The sequence below is a fragment of the Hemicordylus capensis genome, chromosome 1 (genome assembly GCF_027244095.1).
Source record: "Hemicordylus capensis ecotype Gifberg chromosome 1, rHemCap1.1.pri, whole genome shotgun sequence".
Classification (NCBI taxonomy): domain Eukaryota; kingdom Metazoa; phylum Chordata; class Lepidosauria; order Squamata; family Cordylidae; genus Hemicordylus; species Hemicordylus capensis.
This window is the reverse complement of record NC_069657.1, coordinates 404,461,654-404,481,285: the sequence shown is the minus strand read 5'-3', so window position 1 is coordinate 404,481,285 and position 19,632 is coordinate 404,461,654. Positions and strand designations below refer to the sequence as shown.

The following is a 19,632-nucleotide window of genomic DNA, read 5'->3' as shown; positions in this document are numbered from 1 at the left end:
CAGGGCTCCGTATTGTCGCTGATGTTGTTTAACATCTACATGAAACCTCTGGGAGAGATCATCAGGAGATTTGGTGCAGGGTGCTATCAGTATGCTGATGACACCCAAATCTATTTCTCCATGTCAGCATCATCAGGAGAGGGCTTAATCTCCCTAAATACCTGCCTGGAGTTGGTAATGGGCTGGATGAGGGATAACAAACTGAGACCGAATCCAGATAAGATGGAGGTACTCATTGTGCGGGGTCGGAACTCGAGAGACAATTTTGATCTGCCTGTTCTGGATGAGGTCACACTTCCCCAGAAAGAACAGGTACGTAGTCTAGGGGTGCTTCTGCATCCAAGTCTCTCCCTGGTGTCCCAGGTTGAGACAGTGGCCAGAAGTGCCTTCTATCAGCTTCGGCTGATACGCCAGCTACGTCCATTTCTTGCATTAGACGACCTCAAAACAGTGGTACATCTGCTGATAACCTCCAGATTGGATTACTGCAATGTGCTCTATGTGGGGTTGCCCTTGTACATAGTCTGGAAACTACAGTTGGTCCAGAATGCGGCAGCCAGGCTGGTCTCTGGGTCATCCAGGAGAGACCATATTAGTCCTGTATTGAAGGAGTTAACTGGCTGCTGATATGTTTCTGGGCAAAATACAAGGTTTTGGTCATAACCTATAAAGCCCTAAACAGCTTGGGCCCTGTTTTGTTTTTTTTTTAAGAGAACGTCTTCATCGTTATTAACGCCACCACCCATTGAGATCATCAGGAGAGGTCCGTCTGCATTTGCCACCAGCTCGTCTGGTGGCTACTCAGGGATGGGCCTTCTCCGTTGCTGTCCTGAGGCTTTGGAATGCGCTCCCTAGTGAAATAAGAACCTCCCCATCTCTGACATCTTTTTAAAAGTCTCTATAGACGCATTTCTTCACCCAGACTTTTAACTGATATTGTTTTGATTGTTTTAATGTTGCTTTTAGAATATTGTTTTAAAATTTTAAATTGTGTTTTAAATTTCTTGCTTTTAAATTTTTTGTTTTTGTTTTTAATTAATGTTTTCCTTTTAATCTTGTTGTAGACCGCCCAGAGATGCAAGTTTTGGGCAGTGTAAAAATATGATTAAATAAATAAATAAATAAATAAATAAATAATAGTTTCTCGTTCTTGACCATTTGAAGTACATCTTCTTCACTGTCCCTTATATATTCTTCAAGGCCTCTTTTCTCCTCCTCTACTGTTTGATGGACTTGCAGCATTCCTCTTCCACCTGAGCTGCGAGGGAGGTATAGCCTATCTACATCACTGCGGGGGTGCAGAGCATGATTGATGGTCATGATTTTCCTGGTCTTACGATCTAGCGTCTCTAGCTCTGCCTGGGTCCAGTCTATTATTCCTGCAGTGTATCTGATAACAGGTATAGCCCAGGTGTTTATGGCTTGTATGGTGTTCCCACCATTGAGTTTGGAGTTAGGATTTTTCTAACTCTCCTGATGTATTCACTTCCAATTTTTCTTTTAACTTCAGTATGTGCGATGTTATCAGCCTGGAGAATGTCCAAGTATTTGTAATGTTCTTTCTCTTCCAGGTTCTTGATTTTGCTTCCATTGGGCAGTTCTATTCCTTCTGTTTTTCTTATTTTTCCTCTGTTCATTATTAATGCAGCACACTTGTCTAGTCCAAACTCCATTGCTATATCGCTACTGAATATACGGACAGTGTTTAGCAGTGATTCGATTTCCGACTGGGACTTTCCATACAACTTCAGATCATCCATGACAGCAGATGGTTGATTTTACTTGATGTTTTAGATGTTTGGTATCCAAGGCCTGTTTTGTTTAGTATTTGTGAAAGTCGGGTCATGGCGATTAGGGGATAGTGAGTCCCCTTGGAAAATACCTCTTCTAATGCTAACCCAGGGGGGTAACTACCATTAGGCAAGGGGAGGCGGTTGCCTGGGGCCCCCCACACCTCCAGTGGCCCTCCAAAGGCAAGTCACATGACTCTCCAACACCCGCCGAGCTTCCTTCATTATTCTGAATGATCCTTCCTTCCCACGCGTTTGAAAAGTCCAGAAGAATCAAGAGATGAGATCACTGGGTTACAATCCCACCTCCCACGTCACTATATATTGTGAAGTGTGTGTACCTGTGTATCAGGAAGGGCCCCAATTTAAAATTTTCTCTCTGGGCCCACTCCAACCTTGTTATGCCCCTGTGCTAACCTGTCCAAGTGTCTCACCATGCATTGTTAACTGTGTACTCCACATGCTCATTGCTTTTTAAAATAAATATCTGAATGTTTTTGCTGACACCAGTTGTTTCTAAACATTTTTGAATCCATGTGTGAGGCAATGAGTCAAAGGCTTTCTTGTAGTCAATCCATGCAACACTTAGATTTGTTTTTCTTCTCTTGCAATTTTCTAAAATCATTTTGTCAATCAGCAGCTCTTCTTTTGTGCCTCTGGTGTTCGGGCAATTTCCTTTCTGTTCAACTGGAAGCTGTTTGTTAGTTAATAAGTGTTGCATGACTTCATCAGCTCTTATTCCAGTTAATAATTTGAACATGGTTGGCAGGCAGGTTATCGGTCTATAATTACTTGGAACTGCACCTTTTGCTGGGTCTTTCATGATGTGATGATTTTTCCCACTTGTTAGCCATTGTTCAATATCACCTCCTTGCAACATGTGATTGAACTGTTTTGATAGTTGTTTATGAAGGCTTGTTAGGTGTTTAAGCCAAAAGCCATGCAGTTCATCGTCGCCTGGTGCAGTCCAATTTTTAATTTTCTTTGCTCTTTCCCTTATTAATTCTGGTGTTATTATTAGATCTTGCATTTGTTCGTTACATTTTTTCCACCTCTTTCACCCAGCCTGCTTTTTAATTATAATCTATTGGATTGTCCCATAATTTCCCCCAGAATTGCACTGTTTCTTCTTTATTTGGTGTTTCTTTCTTGCAGTTTCTCCTTCTATGCTTTGGTAGAAATGTCTCTGATTCGACTGGAATTGGAGATTCTGCCTGTGTTGTGTAATTCTGGCTTCGTATCTGCTAATCCTCTTTGACACTGCTGTTATTTGCTGCTTTATTGTTTCCAGGACTTCTCTAATTTTCCTTGAATCTAGGTAGTATTTTTGGATCAGATACTGTTTGGTGTTTTCATTCTTCAGTTTCTTGTCTTTCATTTCTTTCAATTTACTAGCATCTGATCTAAGCCTGGAGATTTTATTTTCTAATCTAATCTTCCATTTAGGTGATGTACTGCTTTCTTTTTTGACAGGTCCACTGATCTTATATCCGAGCTCTTGTGTTGTTATTGTTGCTGCACTGTACATTAGTTGGTTTTTTTCTTGCAAATTTTTGGTTGTTATTTCTGCAAGTGCAGCATCGACATCTTTTAATGCCTGAGCAAGTTGTTATTTGGCAACTGTTTTTAGTGCTGGAAGTCGAACCCTGGTGGTTGTTTGGTTCATGTGCTCAGTTATTTTTTGCTTTAGTTCTTGTTGCTTTTCTGTTAAATGGCATGCGGGTTTTTGAGGTGAAGGCAAAGGGGAGGTTGCCTGGTTTTGATTTTGAAACAGTTCAGCAAGAGTGGCATCCTCTATTTCCAACACCTCCTCCACCTGCGCCTGAGCAACTTCTTCAGTTGGTGGTAATTCTTCTTCCTTATCTTGAGCCCGTGTTGCTCTTTGCAGTTCTTCTAGCTCAACTTCAGTGAATATTTTATTTCTTATTATGAATCTTCTCTGGTCTGCTAGCCTTTGTTCTGTTATTTCTGTATCTGGATGCTTCTCTTTCCAAATTTGGTACACTCTTTTTAAATAACCTCTTCTAGTTGGACTAGACTTGTAATAGCAGATCATTATTTCCTTGTTGGCATTTTTTGTATATTTTTTCCGGTTAAGTGACATTTCTTCCAGTAACCTTGCAGTATCCATCCCTGGTTGGTCAACTGAAGATCCTGTTGCCCACTTGCCACCAGATGTCCAGGGATTCCAGCACCTGGCGTGGTCCTTGTTGACATGGGCGACGACCGATCTGGTATAGATTTATTAAAGTTACGTCTCACCATATTGTTGATGGGAGAGGCACTCTTTTTCTGGCTCCTCTGGTGAGACCTGTCCAGTAATATTTTTATTATTATTCCTTGTTTACACAGTCAGACAGGTGTTATTGACTGGTTTGTTTTATCTAGACATTGAGTCCTTCCCAAGGACCTGGGATGGCTGAATTTTATTATTAATACTGTTGGTTATTATACTGTAGATATTGTCGTAAAATATAGGCTGTTCCCAGTAAAGTTGCTTTTTGTAATTGGCCTTTGGTGATTTCTATGGCCCCTATGGTGTTGAGGTGCTCTTCAAGTTGTTCTGGAATTGCACCTAGGGTGCCAGTTACCACTGGGATTATTTTGGTCTTTTTCTGCCACAGCCTTTCAATTTCAGTTTGTAGATCTTCGTATTTGGTGATTTTTTCTATTTTTTTCCTTCTATTCTGCTATCCCCTGGTATTGCTATGTTGATTAATTTAACTTGTTTTTCTTTCTTCTCGACTACAGTTATATTTGGTGTATTGTGTGGCAGATGTTTGTCTGTTTGTAGTCGGAAGTCCCATAATATTTTTGCATCTTCATTTTCTACAACCTTTTCAATTTTATGGTCCCACCAATTTTTGGCTACAGGTAGCTTGTATTTTTTGCAGATTTTCCAGTGTATCATCCCTGCTACCTTGTCATGCCTTTGTTAATTAATTAATTAATTATTATTATTTATTTATTACACAGTCAGACAGGTGTTATTGACTGGTTTGTTTTATCCAGACATCGAGTCCTTCCCAAGGATGATGATGATGATTATTATTTCTTGTTTACACAGTTAGACAGGTGCTATTATTATACAGATCTCTTACCCTAGTTAGGGAGCTGTGCACGCTCCCATTTTGTGATCATCTGTGAGAGTAGAACAAGGTTGGAGGTGTGGAGCTTGCTCATCTGCTAAGTCCCAGCTGGGCAGGACCTCAGTCTGAAGCTGGGGACGGACGATGGTTAGAGCATGCTTGACCTACCCAGCTGGGGCTTAGCGCACAAGCCAGCTTCCCTCCTTTGACCTTGTTTTACTCTCATAGATGATCACAAAATGAGAACGTGTGCAGCTGGTCTTGTGGTAACAAGCATGACTTGTCCCCTTAGCTAAGCAGGGTCTGTCCTGGTTGCATATGAATGGGAGACTAGAATTGCGAGCACTGCAAGATATTCCCCTTAGGGGGCTGAGCCACTCTGGGAAGAGCAGAAGGTTCCAAGTTCCCTCCCTGGCTTCTCCAAGATAGGGCTGAGAGAGATTCCTGCCTGAAACCTTGGAGAATCCTCTGCTGGTCTGTGAAGACAATTCTGAGCTAGGTAGACCAATGGTCTGACTCAGTATATGGCAGCTTCCTATAGTCCTAATAATTGTGAGAATGAGCCTTAAAAATCTTAGGTCTGCCTGAAGAGAAGTGGGGTAGCATCCCACTTGATCCCACTCCACTTTTGGAGAGAAGAGCTGGTCTTATAGTAGCAAGCATGACTTGTTCCCTTAGCTAAGCAGGGTCTGCCCTGGTTGTATATAAATGGGACACCTGAAGTGTGAGCACTGTAAGATATTCCCCTCAGGAGATGGGGCATGACACCGACTTGAGAGCACACTCTACCTTTACCCCAGTTGAAATTAATGGGATAAACTTGTCCTAATAATTTCAGTCAGAGCACACATGAGTAACTCAGTCTGGATGTATGCCAGTGTCTGGAGTAGCCTGTATGTAAAATTTAAATGTCGACTTTGGAATGCACTCCCTGTTGAAATAAGAGCTTCCCCATCTCTGGCAACTTTTAAAAAGATGCTGAGGACACAGGTATTAACCCAGGCTTTTAATCAGATTCATCGTTTAAATTTTAATGCTGGTTTTAAATGATTTTAATGTTGGTGTTTTTAATGTTGAAATGATTTTAATTTTTAATTGGTTTACTTTTGATTTTAACTGTTAATTGATTTTAATTGATTTTATTTGTTGTAAACCGCCCTGAGTCATTTTTGGAAGGGCAGTATATCAATCAATCAAGCAAATAAATAAAATGTGTGTGTGCACACCATCTCTTTCTCTCTCTGTCTCTCTCATACCTGAGCAGAAGTGCACATAGGTAATTTTTTGAGCCTGGACCTAAAGGCCATTTGTGCATACACTCACACACACAGCTGCTGCTGCCTCTGCCCCTGGTGCCACTGCCATTTAAGCTGCAATGCACTATTTTTTACACCAGAACATGCTCAGGGAAAACTGGAAACTCTCCCCCACTTTGTATTTTTAGAAGAGATTCTGAATAAGATACTTCCCACTGACTTGCAGAGAGAGTCCACATTTTGCATGGACAATCCTGCCACTTAAGGTAGTGGGCCACTTGGCACTCAGAGCCAGCGTGGTGTAATGGTTAGAGTATTGGACTAGGACCAGGGAGACCCGAGTTCAAATCCCCATTCAGCCATGATACTAGCTGGGTGACTCTGGGCCAGTCACCCTCTCTCAGCCTAACCTACTTCACAGGGTTGTTGTGAAAGAGAAACTCAAGTATGTAGTACACCGCTCTGGGCTCCTTGGAGGAAGAGCAAGATATAAATGTAATAATAATAATAATAATAATAATAATAATAATAATAATAGTTGTTGTTGTTATTGTTATTGTTATTATTATAAATTTGGAGACACCCCAGGCCTGCAGGGCCTGGACCTTTGCCCGGAAGTCCATTCCACAGAGTGCCACTGTAACTGAGCTAAAGGTTTGCAATAGAAAGGTTGTTAAAAAAATAGTTGGGAGGGAACCGCTACAATAATCCATAAGCAGGAAGATCCTCATGGATGTACTAGTATGGGAAGTATTAAGGAGCTTGGTTGCATTGCAGCGGCACCGCTGCATGCATGTTGCCTTTGTTGCATGATGCTCCTTCCCTCTCTTTCTTCATTTGCCCTTTGCCAGGTTCCACATTTAATAGCTATGTCTGAATGGCTAAGGGTGGTAAGTGGGCTTTGCCTGACTGTGAGTGCTGCGCTCCTGTGTGATATTTTGTATGCACTCTGGTAAAAACGAGCCACCAACTAAACCATTTTTAGCAGCTTTGCAATGGCACAGTAAATGTCAGAGTCACACGGTGAGCATGTGCTGAAGCAATATCACAGATTACTTCAGCCTGTGCTGGACTCTGTCCATATCCATTTGGTCTGTATTTTCTGCATGCCAAATAGGCACATGAACTGGCTCTTATTTCTAAACAACTGTGATCTCTCTTCCTCTTGGAGAAAAGCTCTCCTCTAAGTTCCCTGTGAGAATCTCAGCCTCAAAGATGTTATTTTTTTAATATACAAATGTTGAGGCTGGCTTTTTGAGTAGTGTTTATTTAGCTCACCATCCAGGTTGGTAATCTTGAATGATAGTTCCTTCTTCTTAACACTGGTAGTTATTGTGTTCATTGAAGGCTCCCACATGATTTCAGTGACTTAAGTTGCTGTTGGCTCCCTGCCCCCCATTTATCTGCTTCTCAGGAAAAGGTCAACATTCATAACTGTAGTTCCCAGTTTTAGAAAACGGGAAGGGTGCCCACAACTAGGACAGAGATTAGCATGCCTATCAGCTGGACCTAAAGTGCATTATCATGGTGTTGCCCCTGTGTAAGATACAACCCTGGATATTTAAGCTGGGTCTTGTGATCCTATCTGGGATACCTTTGAGCTTGTTGAGACTGATGATGTGGACAGGATTCTCCCCAATGTGGGCACAACAACCTCTAGCCTGAACCCTTGTCCCTCCTGGCTGGTTAGGGCTGTGAGGGGGAATGTTCTTTCCTGGATTTGGGAGAAAGTTAATTCTTCTCTTTGGGAGGGGTTTGTTCCATAATTCCTGAAAGAGGCGGTGGTCTACCTTCTGCTGAAGAAGACTTCTCTCAACCCTGACAATCTGGATAACTATCATCCGGTCTCCAATCTTCCTTTTCTTGGTAAGATTCTGGAGAAGGTGGTTTGTGCTCAGTTGATGAGAGTCCTGGAGGAAACAGTTTTTCTGGACCCTTGCTAGTTGGGTTTCAGGCCGCAGCACAGCACTGAAATGACACTGGTCGCCCTGTTGGATGACATTTATTGTAACCTTGATGTGGGAAGCACACCTCTCTTGGTTCTTCTTGATTTTTTAGCGGCTTTCAATACCATCGACCATGCTATCCTTCTGGAACGCCTTGGTGGGCTGGGCCTTGGGGGCACTGATCTTCATTGGTTCCGTTCCTATCTCACGGGGTGATTCCAGTCAGTGTCGATTGGGGTGAGTGTTCTGCACCCTGGCCCCTTTCTTGTGGGGTCCCACAGGGCTCAGTCCTTGCTCCCATTCTCTTTAATATCTACATGAAGCTGCTGGGCCTGGACATCCATTGGTTTGGGGTAAGTTTTCATCAATATGCTAATGATACTCAGCTTTATATCTCTACCCCTGGCCAAACAGCTAATGCTGCTCATGTGCTGGCTCAGTGCCTAGAGGCTGTTAGGACCTGGACGGGCCAAAATAAACTCAGGCTTAATCCCTCCAAGACTGACTTGCTCTTGTTCAGTTTGCGATCTGGCCATTTGCCGGTGTGAGTTTATCTCTTGACGGGGTTGTGCTTCCCTTGAGAGAGTGGGTTGGTGATCTGGGGGTCCTTCTGGACTCATGGATCCTGCTGGAAAAGCAGGTGGAGGCTATGGCCAGGGGTGCCTTTGCCCAGCTTCAACTGGTTTGCCAGTTAAGGCCTTTTTCTTGACCAGCAGGCCATGACAACAGTAACTCATGCCTCTGTTACCTCTTGCTTGGATTACTGTAATGTGCTCTACCTAGGGTTGTCTTTGAAAACAATTCACAAGCTTCAACTAGTCCAGAATACAGTGGTCTGCCTCCTCATGGGTGGCCATAGATTTGATAGTTTTCACACCTCTTTTATAGTTGCTGCACTGGTTGCCTGTTCACTTCCTGGTGCAATTTAAAGTGCTGGATCTCACCTACAAAACCCTTATGGGCTTAGCACCTGTATATCTCCGGGATTGCCTCTCTCGGCCAGTTGTATCCTGTCCTGTGAGGTCTTCTCTGTTGGCCCTCCTTAGTGTCCCAGGCCCTGGTGTAGTGTGTGGTGCCTGGGCCTGTAGCAGGGCCTTCTCTGTTGCTGCCCCTCTTCTTTGGAACACCCTCCTCGCCGATTCATTCAGACTCCTCCTTAGTGGCATTTAAGGTCCTTCTCAAGACCTACCTTTTCCGCCAGGCTTTTGCCCTTTGATTTTTTAATTATTATTGCTGTTGTTAAATTATTACTTGTTAGCTGCCTAGAGTCTTGGAGGAGGCAGTATACAAGAGATTTTTAATAACTGCAGTGTATTTGATATGATAAACTAGGCAGCCACTCGTTTCCCAGGGCTGATCTTCGGCTAGAAGGCAAGATGTATAGGCTGCTCACTTATACACTTTGATTTAAAACTTCACAGAGAAGACTACTCATCCAAACCACATTTAAGAAAGCAAACCTGACTTTGTGAATGAACCTTTACCAGGAATGCAATCTGCATGGACCATTTAATCAATGTATAAAAGCATTCTGAACCTTGCCATTCCCATTACACGAACAAATAGTCTAATTAAAATTAAGGAAGGCTGATACATTTGGAATGTTCTTGCTTTAATTTACTGCACAGGATGGCCTTATATAACATATTTTTAAACTCTGGCCTTTTATAAGTTACCAAGATGTGTGGGATGTTAAGCATAGACTGATGTCTCTTCTTCCAATTTCAGATGGGAAAAATGGGTTAAAAATAGCCTGTGAAAAGCTATCAGCTTTTCTGCTCTTCACATGTCACCGGAGGCAGATGTTATGTTGGGTCTCCTTGGTGCAGGTACAGATTTAAAATACTGCTGTTTTATTTTCGATCCTTGCATCTCCTGCCTGTGAGCGTTTGCTGATTCTCTGAGTCATCCAAATCCAAACAATCAGGGATCCTGCCAAAACTCCAGCTGTTGCTGCCACAATCACAGCCCAGAAAGGCACCAGCTTTCCATTGCTCTTTGAACTCTGTCCTTCATTGTTTTGTGATGTGTAAAGATATGGATATTCCTAAAGCAGAAAGAGAAGGTTTACAGAAAGAACTATTCAGTCTACATGCCAGCCACTCTTTCACTCCTTGTGAAGTGAGAGGAAATCTCCCAGGATAAAAGCAGAGAGAGAGGGAGAGGGAGGGTGGGGAGAAGAGAGAGATTCCCATTTTGTAAAACAGAAAGATTCACCATCTTAGTGCTTTCAAAAGTCATAAACATATTTATTCCCTTGAAGTCTCTGAATCTACCCTCTGCTGGTTCAGCACTGCTTTTAGCACATTTATTTTAAACCTCCGACTGGGAGTATGTAACTCTAATAAACTCTGGTGGAATGAAAGTTTTTGTGTTAAGAGGAGAATGAAGAGTTTAGGGACTAAATCTAGTTTAACAGTTTTGTCTAAATATTTGGGTGGAAAGATAGCTCAGTGGTGGGGCACATCCTTACAAACAGAAGGTCTTGGGTTCAATCCCTAATATCCACAGTTTGAGGCTCAGTAGCTAAATAAGAAAGGTCCGAGGCCCTGGTGAGCTGCTGTTACTCAGACTGCCCATCCCACCCTGGAAGTAGGGATGTGCACACTGGTTCAAATTCGAACCAGTTCAAATTCAAACCAATTCGGTTCGATGGTTCGAATTCGAACCAAACCAGCCATCGGATTCGAGCTGCAGGTTCGAATTTGAACCAAAGTAGGGGTGGTTCATTTTGAACCAGTTCGAACCTCCAGAAGTGGGTGGGATGGTAGCTGGCACCCATGGGTACCTACCACCCAAAGCAATCGGACACTCTTATGATTTTTTAATTTTTTGAAATGTATTTTTATTTTTTCTCATAGGGTATAATGGGACTTAAACCAGCCCATTATTCCCTATTGTGGAGCACCCATGGGTGCAAAAAACCATCCAAACCCCAAAGCAATCAAACATTCCTATGATTTTTTATGAATATTTGAAATATTTTTAATTATTTTTCTCATAGGGTATAATGGGACCCGAACCAGCCCATTATCCCCTATTGTGGAGCACCTAGGGGCACAAACGTGGAGTAAGTGGTAGGCACCCCGGGGTGACTACCACTCACAAAACCCCAAGGCAATTGGACACTCCTCCAATTATTGGTGAATTTTAAAATATTATTGAATTCCTCATAGGGAATAATGAGGATTGCAGCAAATGTATAGCTTCACACTGGGGGGAAAGGGGTGGCCTAGAGAAGAGTGTGGTGAGTGGTAGTTCCCAAGGGGGGGCAAGGAAGCTATCAGAATTATTTGAAAGGAATTGGGCAAAGGGCTGATTTTTAAGTGATTTTTGAAGTTTACGCATCTTTAAGGTTTTTCTCCATAAAGAAACATGGAGGTGTCAGCAACCCCATAACTGCACTTGTGGGGTTCTGGGGTGGCCCAGAGCGAGTGGTGGTGTAGTGCACAGAGGCTGCCAACCACCCCCATGAGTTGCTAACCCATGGGGTACTGGGTTCTGTTGTTTCTGAGGTGTTCTGAGTGTAGATTCTCTGGTAGCAAATGAGAGGGGATTCATGGTTTGTCATTGAAAATCTCATATGCTACCAGAGAATCTACACTCTCTTAGAGTTAGTGGCATAGTGACGTGGGTGGTGGCCTGCGGCTAGATATTTTTGAGGCTCCTGCCCCTGGCCTCCCTTGTAAGTGCTGCCAAAGAGCTGGTGTGCATGAGGCCCAGGCCAGATGATCTGCCCACCCATCCACCTGCCTCTTGCCCTCGAGCACGGGCTAATTATGTCACAGCCCAGTGTGTGTTGCCAGATGGTGACATCATGAGCCTGTGGGCAAGGGTGGAGGGTGAGCAAGAGGAGTGTGGGTGGCTCTTTGCTGATGAAGGAGGGAGGCCAGTGGCATTGGCCCTAGCCCCATTCGGCAGCCCGTATCCACTAAACGCATTGTCCATTGGTAGTTCCACCCCTGCCTAGAGTGAAATCCTGATTCTACTGGAGTTAGTATCACAGCTCCAGAGATAACAGTGGGGTTAGGATGTTTCTGCAGGCCTTTGTTACTTACTGGTAGGGATGTGCACAAAGTTTTTTCTGCACCGGCGGGGGTGGTCCTTTAAGGGCAGGGGAGGGTGCATTTACCCCTCCCGCCGCATATCCCCCGCCGGCGCTCCGTCACTGTTAAGCCCCTTGGGGCGGCAGCGTTCCTCCCTGCCGCCCTGTTTCTGTCATCGGCCGGAAGTGGCCGGAAGAAGCAAGCGCCCGTGCACCCATTGTGCACATGCACCCACACGGCAGACAGGCGCGAGCATGCCTGCAACGGGCGCATGCGCGCTTGCTTCTTCCGGCCACTTCTGGCCGATGACAGAAATGGGGCGGCAGGGAGGAACGCTGCCGCCCCAAGGGGCTTAACAGTGACGGAGCGCCGGCGGGGGATATGCGGCGGGAGGGGTAAGTGCACCCTCCCCTGCCCTTAAAGGACCACCCCCACCAGTGCCGAAGCACCGAAACGGCCCCCGGAGCCGAAACGTTTCAGAGGCCTCCATTATGGCCCCCGAAACGTTTCGGGCACAAGCCTACTTACTGGGCACTTGAGCTTCAATCTGTCATATGTGAAGTTATTGTACGTCTGCTTGTGTCCAACTGGTTCCAGCTGAAAGAAAGAAGAAGAAGAAGCTTACCTCTAAACTTCAGTTCTATAGCCTTCCTGTAACTGGACATGTTATAGTATGCTATCAAATCACATTTAAACATTCATACCATCACTATATTTCAGCACTTCACAATTATATCTACTGACTGGCATGAGGAGGCAAATTACTATTAGCATTGCCTAACTTGTTCTTTAATTTCAATGGGACTACTCTGAATGATTTTCCTCATCATGTCAGGCACTATATTTTTAGCAGTCTATATATTACTGTATTATAGAATGAACAATGTTACATTTCTTTTTAGAGATGCAGCAGAAATGAAAGTAAATTAAGCAACTTCTCAATGGTCTCAAGAACAGTCCGTGAAAGAAGGCAATGTAACACATATCCTGTTAAAAGGCCCTTTCATTCATTCAAACAAACAAACAAACAAACAAACAAACAAACAAACAAACAAACAAAAAAACACCTTGTGCTAACTTAACAGGGCAGAATAACAGCAAGATATGATGGAGGGATGGAATATATGGCAGATTAGTCATTTTGCCTCCGGCAGGAAGGGAAGTCTGTGCGGGTGGAACTTAAGGGCCTCAAGAGGGATGGGAAGAAATTATTTGGCCTTTGTAACCTGATATGATCCATCTTTACTTGGAAGTAAACGTTATTCATTGCAATGGGATTTATTTCCAAGGAAGCGTGCATAGGATGGTAGTGTTTGTTCTAAGTTCCCAGAGCTGGCCAGAAACACAGGAAAGAGCTGGCTGCTCTCCAGAAGGTGATTCAGCATCACACTTCTTATGTGCACAAGCCACACAGTTTGGGCAGTCTCTTCTCCGAGACAGGGCTGCAGTGTAAATGAGGAACAAAGTTAACTATGCCAGCTGGCAATGTTGGGAGTTCTATCAGCCCTTATTAGGATGTTATTCTAGTTGCCTGAGCAGAACCCCTGCTTGAGAGCAGCCTGCGAGGGTGCTGTCAAGAGCACACCCAGGCATGTGGATGTTGCAAGATCCATTGTAGGGATGCCTGCAAGCCACTCATGGTGCAGCTTTTATTCTCCCTTGTCCCCATATATTTTGAGGCTAATTGCTTAATTGCTTTTACCTCTTGAGAGAGAAAATTCTGGCACACTTCCACTAGGGCACTCTACAGGCTAAATTTCAGCTTGGGTGGGGATTTAGTACCATAATTGAATGCACTCCCCTTTATCACCCATGTTTCGTTCTTGCCATGCTCTAGCACAGGGGTTGCCAATCTTGGGTCCCTGTGTCTTGCTGGACTACAATTCCCATCATCCCCAAGTTTGGGATGTTGCAGTCCAGCACCATCTGGGGATGCAAAGATTGGGGACCAGTTTTCTGGTCGGGAGGCAGGGGGGAGAAAGAAAAGCAGACAGACCACCTCCAGACCAAAAATGCCAGAGTGGAACTTCAGAAGGTGTCATAGAAAAGCATCACTGTCTCCTGAATGAGGAGTTTCTTTGTCTTTTGGGAAAGCAAAAAAGTGTTCCAGTGTATCGACCTTTTGCACCAACTGTCCTGATGACCACTAGGGGCACTGGGAGTAGAGATAGTGAGTAAGGGTCTCCCTAGCTGTTCCTATCAGTCTCTACTCTATGACCCCTGATATGACTCTTCCAGTATTTCCTTTGCTGAGTCAGGAATCCCTTCCTTTCCTCTTAAAGAGCAGATGGAAACATCTCTCCCTCTTCCTACCTATTCATTATGTAGTTCTTTAGATTAAGGATGAGGTCTTTCCTATCCAAAGGTGTACTTCACCAAGAAATACTTAGTTCTACAAGAATCTCTGTGTGTCTTCTCTAACTATCTGCAACAACTAAACTCTGCATTCTACTCTGTAAGTGGAGTAGGTAGCTTCTTTAGTGCTCTGCTAATTAACTGGGGGTAAAAATTACAACCCCCCAACAGAAAGGGTGGTGGTCTCTGATGAAAACGTGTTGCAGTGGAACGCCATTAGGCGTAACCAACAGGTTGGATCAAAAGAATTGCACAATTTGTTCTTTATGATCAAGGAGATTTGGACTTGTGTGGCTTGGACAGCTGCTCCCTGTAGATGCATGGCAAGTCCCTTTTGAAATGGAGGAAATTTGGAAAAACAGCTTGTGATATGGCATGGGGATCCGTCAGGAAGAAGTCAAAGGTTCTACTAGGCATGCCGCATCCCTAGGGCATGCCTAAGTAGCTCTTTGAATCCGAGCCATAGAAAACCAGGGTGCTTTTGTGAATACATTATGCTGTTTTCTTCAGCACCTTGTGAGGCTCGCCCCTTAGTTGCTTTGCTCTACCCACTCCGCACCCTGTGGCAGAGCGGCCCCTTTTAAGTTGTTTGGCAGAGGTCTTGGGTCAGTTTAAAACTGGAAATGTGCCCCATCCTGACCAAATAACCACCCCCTCACCTGATTCGGGCAACATAGTATGCAACGGCCATGACAGAATTCCATGTCCTGATATTTGATGAAAATGCAAAAAGGGGTCTCTGTAGTTTTTTTTGGTGGCTGTTTTTTAAGCTTCCAGTTCCAAATGTCTCCAGTTTTTCCTCTTCACCTCCTGCTTCTGAGATGCTGTTATCCCTGGCTTATAAGTAAGGAACCGAAGCATAAGACTTACTATTCAGTCTTGTCTTCCTCACTCTCACTTTCTCCTGTCATTCCCATATTACATTATGACAGCACAAGAACAGAGGGAACTGCCTTATACTGTGTCAGACTAATTGGTCCATCTGCTCGGTATTGTCCACACTGACTGGCATTAGCTCTCCAAGATTTCAGCAGATGATCTATCATTCAGCTATAGCCCCATTCCTAAGGTGCAGGCTAATGCTGTCCGCAAGATGCCTGATGCAGGCTGAGGAACAGTTACTTGCCCAGAGCTACTCAGTGATAACTTAGCAGAGCAGGGACTTGAATCCAGGCTTCTCCAACCTGCCACTATATCAACTGACTGTCCCCTGCTAACTGAGCAAAGAGGCTCCTTTTAAAAGTGGTGATTATCTTTATTGAGCAGGGGGAGAGCAACAGGCCCTATCCATCCCCAGCATAGCATCCCTCCAGTGGCTGTTGCTGGTGTCTGTCTTATGTTTCTTTTTTAGATTGTGAACCCTTTGGGGACATGGGACCTATTTATTTATTTATTTATTTGTAAACTACTTTGGGAACTTTTGTTGAAGAGGGGTATATAAAGAGGCACCTTTTAACGTGGTAATTCTCTTTATTGAGCAGTGAAAGAGCAAATGGCCCTACCCACCCCCAGCACAGTGCCTCCAGTGACTGTTGCTGGTATCTATCTTATGTTTCTTTTTAGATTGTGAGCCCTTAGGGGACAGGGATCCATCTTATTTATTTATTATTTCTCTGTGTAAACTGCCATGAGCCATTTTTGGAAGGGCGGTATAGAAATCGAATGAATAATAAAAATAACAAGCCGACCCCACACAGAGCATCTGTGTGCTCTTTGGGGCAGGCCACCTTTCCCACCCAGTCTCCAGCGGGGCCGAGTGGTACCGCCGCCAGCGGGGCCGAGTGCCGCCGCTGCCGCCAGCGGGGCCAAGTGGTGCCGCCGCCAGCGGGGCTGAGTGGCGCTGCCGCCGCCGCCAGCAGACCCGCCGAGAGCCGCCGCTGCCAGCGGGCCTGCCGAGAGCCTCCCCCACCGCCAGCGGGCCCGCTGAGAGCCGCTTGCCAGTCTTTGCGGCTGGCCTCTTTGGGGGCCGGCCACCTCTCCTCCACCCCACCCCACCCCAGTATCGGGGCCCGCCACGCTGCCGCCTCCTTGCCCCTCGGCTTGTCCTCCTCCTCGCCTTGCCCCCTCGCACCACCCGTCGCCGCCAGGCCAGGCCCGCTGGCAGCCCTGGCCCACGCCGCTGGCCAATTGTCCTCTCTCCTGGGTGCGGCAGCCAATCAGGCACCTCCGCAGCCCAGCCAATCAGCTGAGCTGCCGGGATGCATTTTGGAAGGCACACCTAGGAGAAATATATATATAGATAATAATAATAATCCCCCGGTGAGGCACTACCTCGGCGTGGTTGTGGGGCTTGCGTGCTCTGAGGAAGGTGAGAGCTATGCCAAAGGTCCAACCATACTGGACAGGTCTCACCAGAGGAGCCAGACAAAGAGTGTCTCTCCCATCAACAATATGGTGAGACGTAACTTTAATAAATCTATACCGGATTGGTCGTCGCCCGGGTCAACAAGGACCGCGCCAGGTGCTGGAGTCCCTGGACATCTGGTGGCAAGTGGGCAACAGGACTCAGGATCTTCAGTTGAGCAACCAGGGATGGAGACTGCAAGGTTACTGGAAGAAACGTCGCTTAACCGGAAAAAATATACGAAAAATGCCAACAAGGAAATAATGATCTGCTATTACAAGTCTAGTCCAACTAGAAGAGGTTATTTAAAAAGAGTGTACCAAATTTGGAAAGAGAAGCATCCAGATACAGAAATAACAGAACAAAGGCTAGCAGACCAGAGAAGATTCATAATAAGAAATAAAGTATTCACAGGAGTTGAGCTGGAAGAACTGCAAAGAGCAACACAGGCTCAAGATATGGAAGAAGAATTACCATCAACTGAAGAAGTTGCTCAGGCGCAGGTGGAGGAGATGTTGGAAATAGAGGATGCCACTCTTGCTGAACTGTTTCAAAATCAAAACCAGGCAACCTCCCCTTTGCCTTCACCTCAAAAACCCGCATGCCATTTAACAGAAAAGCAACAAGAACTAAAGCAAAAAATAACTGAGCACATGAACCAAACAACCTCCAGGGTTCGGCTTCCAGCTCTAAAAACAGTTGCCAAAAAACAACTTGCTCAGGCATTAAAAGATGTCAATGCTGCACTTGCAGAAATAACAACCAATAATTTGCAAGAAACAAACCAACTAATGTACAGTGCAGCAACAATAACAACACAAGAGCTCGGATATAAGATCAGTGGACCTGTCAAAAAAGAAAGCAGTACATCACCTAAATGGAAGATTAGATTAGAAAATAAAACCTCCAGGCTTAGATCAGATGCTAGTAAATTGAAAGATATGAAAGACAAGAAGCTGAAGAATGAAAACACCAAACAGTATCTGATCCAAAAATACCACCTAGATTCAAGGAAAATTAGAGAAGTCCTGGAAATAATGAAGCAGCAAATAACAGCAGTGTCAAAGAAGATTAGCAGATACGAAGCCAGAATTACACAACACAGTCAGAATCTCCAATTCCAGTCGAATCAGAGACGTTTCTACCAAAGCATAAAAGGAGAAACTGCAAGAAATGCAGAAACACCAAATAAAGAAGAAACAGTGCAATTCTGGGGGAAATTATGGGACAATCCAATAGATTATAATAAAAAAGCAGGCTGGATGAAAGAGGTCGAAAAATGTAACCAGCAAATGCAAGATCTAATAATAACACCAGAATTAATAAGGGAAAGAGCAAAGAAAATTAAAAATTGGACTGCACCAGGCGACGATGAACTGCATGGCTTTTGGCTTAAACACCTAACAAGCCTTCATAAACAACTATCAAAACAGTTCAATCACATGTTGCAAGGAGGTGATATTGAACAATGGCTAACAACTGGGAAAAATCATCTCATCATGAAAGACCCAGCAAAAGGTGAAGTTCCAAGTAATTATAGACCGATAACCTGCCTGCCAACCATGTTCAAATTATTAACTGGAATAAGAGCAGATGAAGTCATGCAACACTTATTAACTAACAAACAGCTTCCAGTTGAACAGAAAGGAAATTGCCCGAACACCAGAGGCACAAAAGACCAGCTGCTGATTGACAAAATGATTTTAGAAAATGGCAAGAGAAGAAAAACAAATCTAAGTGTTGCATGGATTGACTACAAGAAAGCCTTCGATTCATTGCCTCACACATGGATACTAAAATGTTTAGAAAGGACTGGTGTCAGCAATAACATTCAGATATTTATAAAAAAAGCAATGAGCATGTGGAGTACACAGTTAACAATCAATGGCGAGACACTTGGACAGGTTAGCATTAGAAGAGGCATTTTCCAAGGGGACTCACTATCCCCTCTGTTGTTTGTAATCACCATGACCCCACTTTCACAAATAGTAAACAAAACAGGCCTCAGATACCAAACATCTACATCAAGTAAAATCAACCATCTGCTGTACATGGACGATCTGAAGTTGTATGGAAAGTCCCAGTCAGAAATTGAATCACTGCTAAACACTGTCCGTATATTCTGTAGTGATATAGCAATGGAGTTTGGACTAGACAAGTGTGCTGCATTAATAATGAAAAGAGGAAAAATAACAAAAACAGAAGGAATAGAACTGCCCAATGGAAGCAACATCAAGAACCTGGAAGAGAAAGAACCTTACAAATCCTTGGGCATTCTCCAGGCTGATAACATCGCACATACTGAAGTTAAAAGAAAAATTGGAAGTGAATACATCAGGAGAGTTAGAAAGATCCTCAAGTCCAAACTCAATGGCGGGAACACCATACAAGCCATAAACACCTGGGCTATACCTCTTATCAGATACACTGCAGGAATAACAGACTGGACCCAGGCAGAGCTAGAGACGCTAGATCGTAAGACCAGGAAAATCATGACCATCAATCATGCTCTGCACCCCCGCAGTGATGTAGATAGGCTATACCTCCCTCGCAGCTCAGGTGGAAGAGGAATGCTGCAAGTCCATCAAACAGTAGAGGAGGAGAAAAGAGGCCTTGAAGAATATATCATGGACAGTGAGGAAGATGCACTTTAAATGGTCAATAATGCGAAACTATTCAACACCAATGAAACAAAGCAGGCCTACAAGAAAGAACAAGTCAAGAACCGAGCAGAAAAATGGAAAAATAAGCCCCTGCATGGTCAATATTTGCACAATATAACTGGAAAATCAGACATCACCAAGAC

At 44.2% G+C, this 19,632-nt stretch overlaps 1 protein-coding gene across 3 annotated transcripts in view; it reads right to left on the bottom strand.

Annotated features, from left to right (window-relative positions):
• Positions 1–9,674: 9,674 nt before the first annotated feature.
• The window catches only part of PLB1 (phospholipase B1), a 158,223-nt gene continuing 148,265 nt past the window's right edge, over positions 9,675–19,632 (bottom strand). For all 3 annotated transcript variants that reach the window (XM_053306297.1, XM_053306290.1, XM_053306307.1), the window contains 2 exons: positions 12,656–12,724; positions 9,675–10,128 (listed from right to left, as the gene is read on the bottom strand). In XM_053306297.1, coding sequence (XP_053162272.1) covers positions 9,919–10,128; positions 12,656–12,724 — 279 coding nt within the window. In that variant the 3' untranslated portion in view covers positions 9,675–9,918. The remainder of the gene's footprint in view (positions 10,129–12,655; positions 12,725–19,632) is intronic.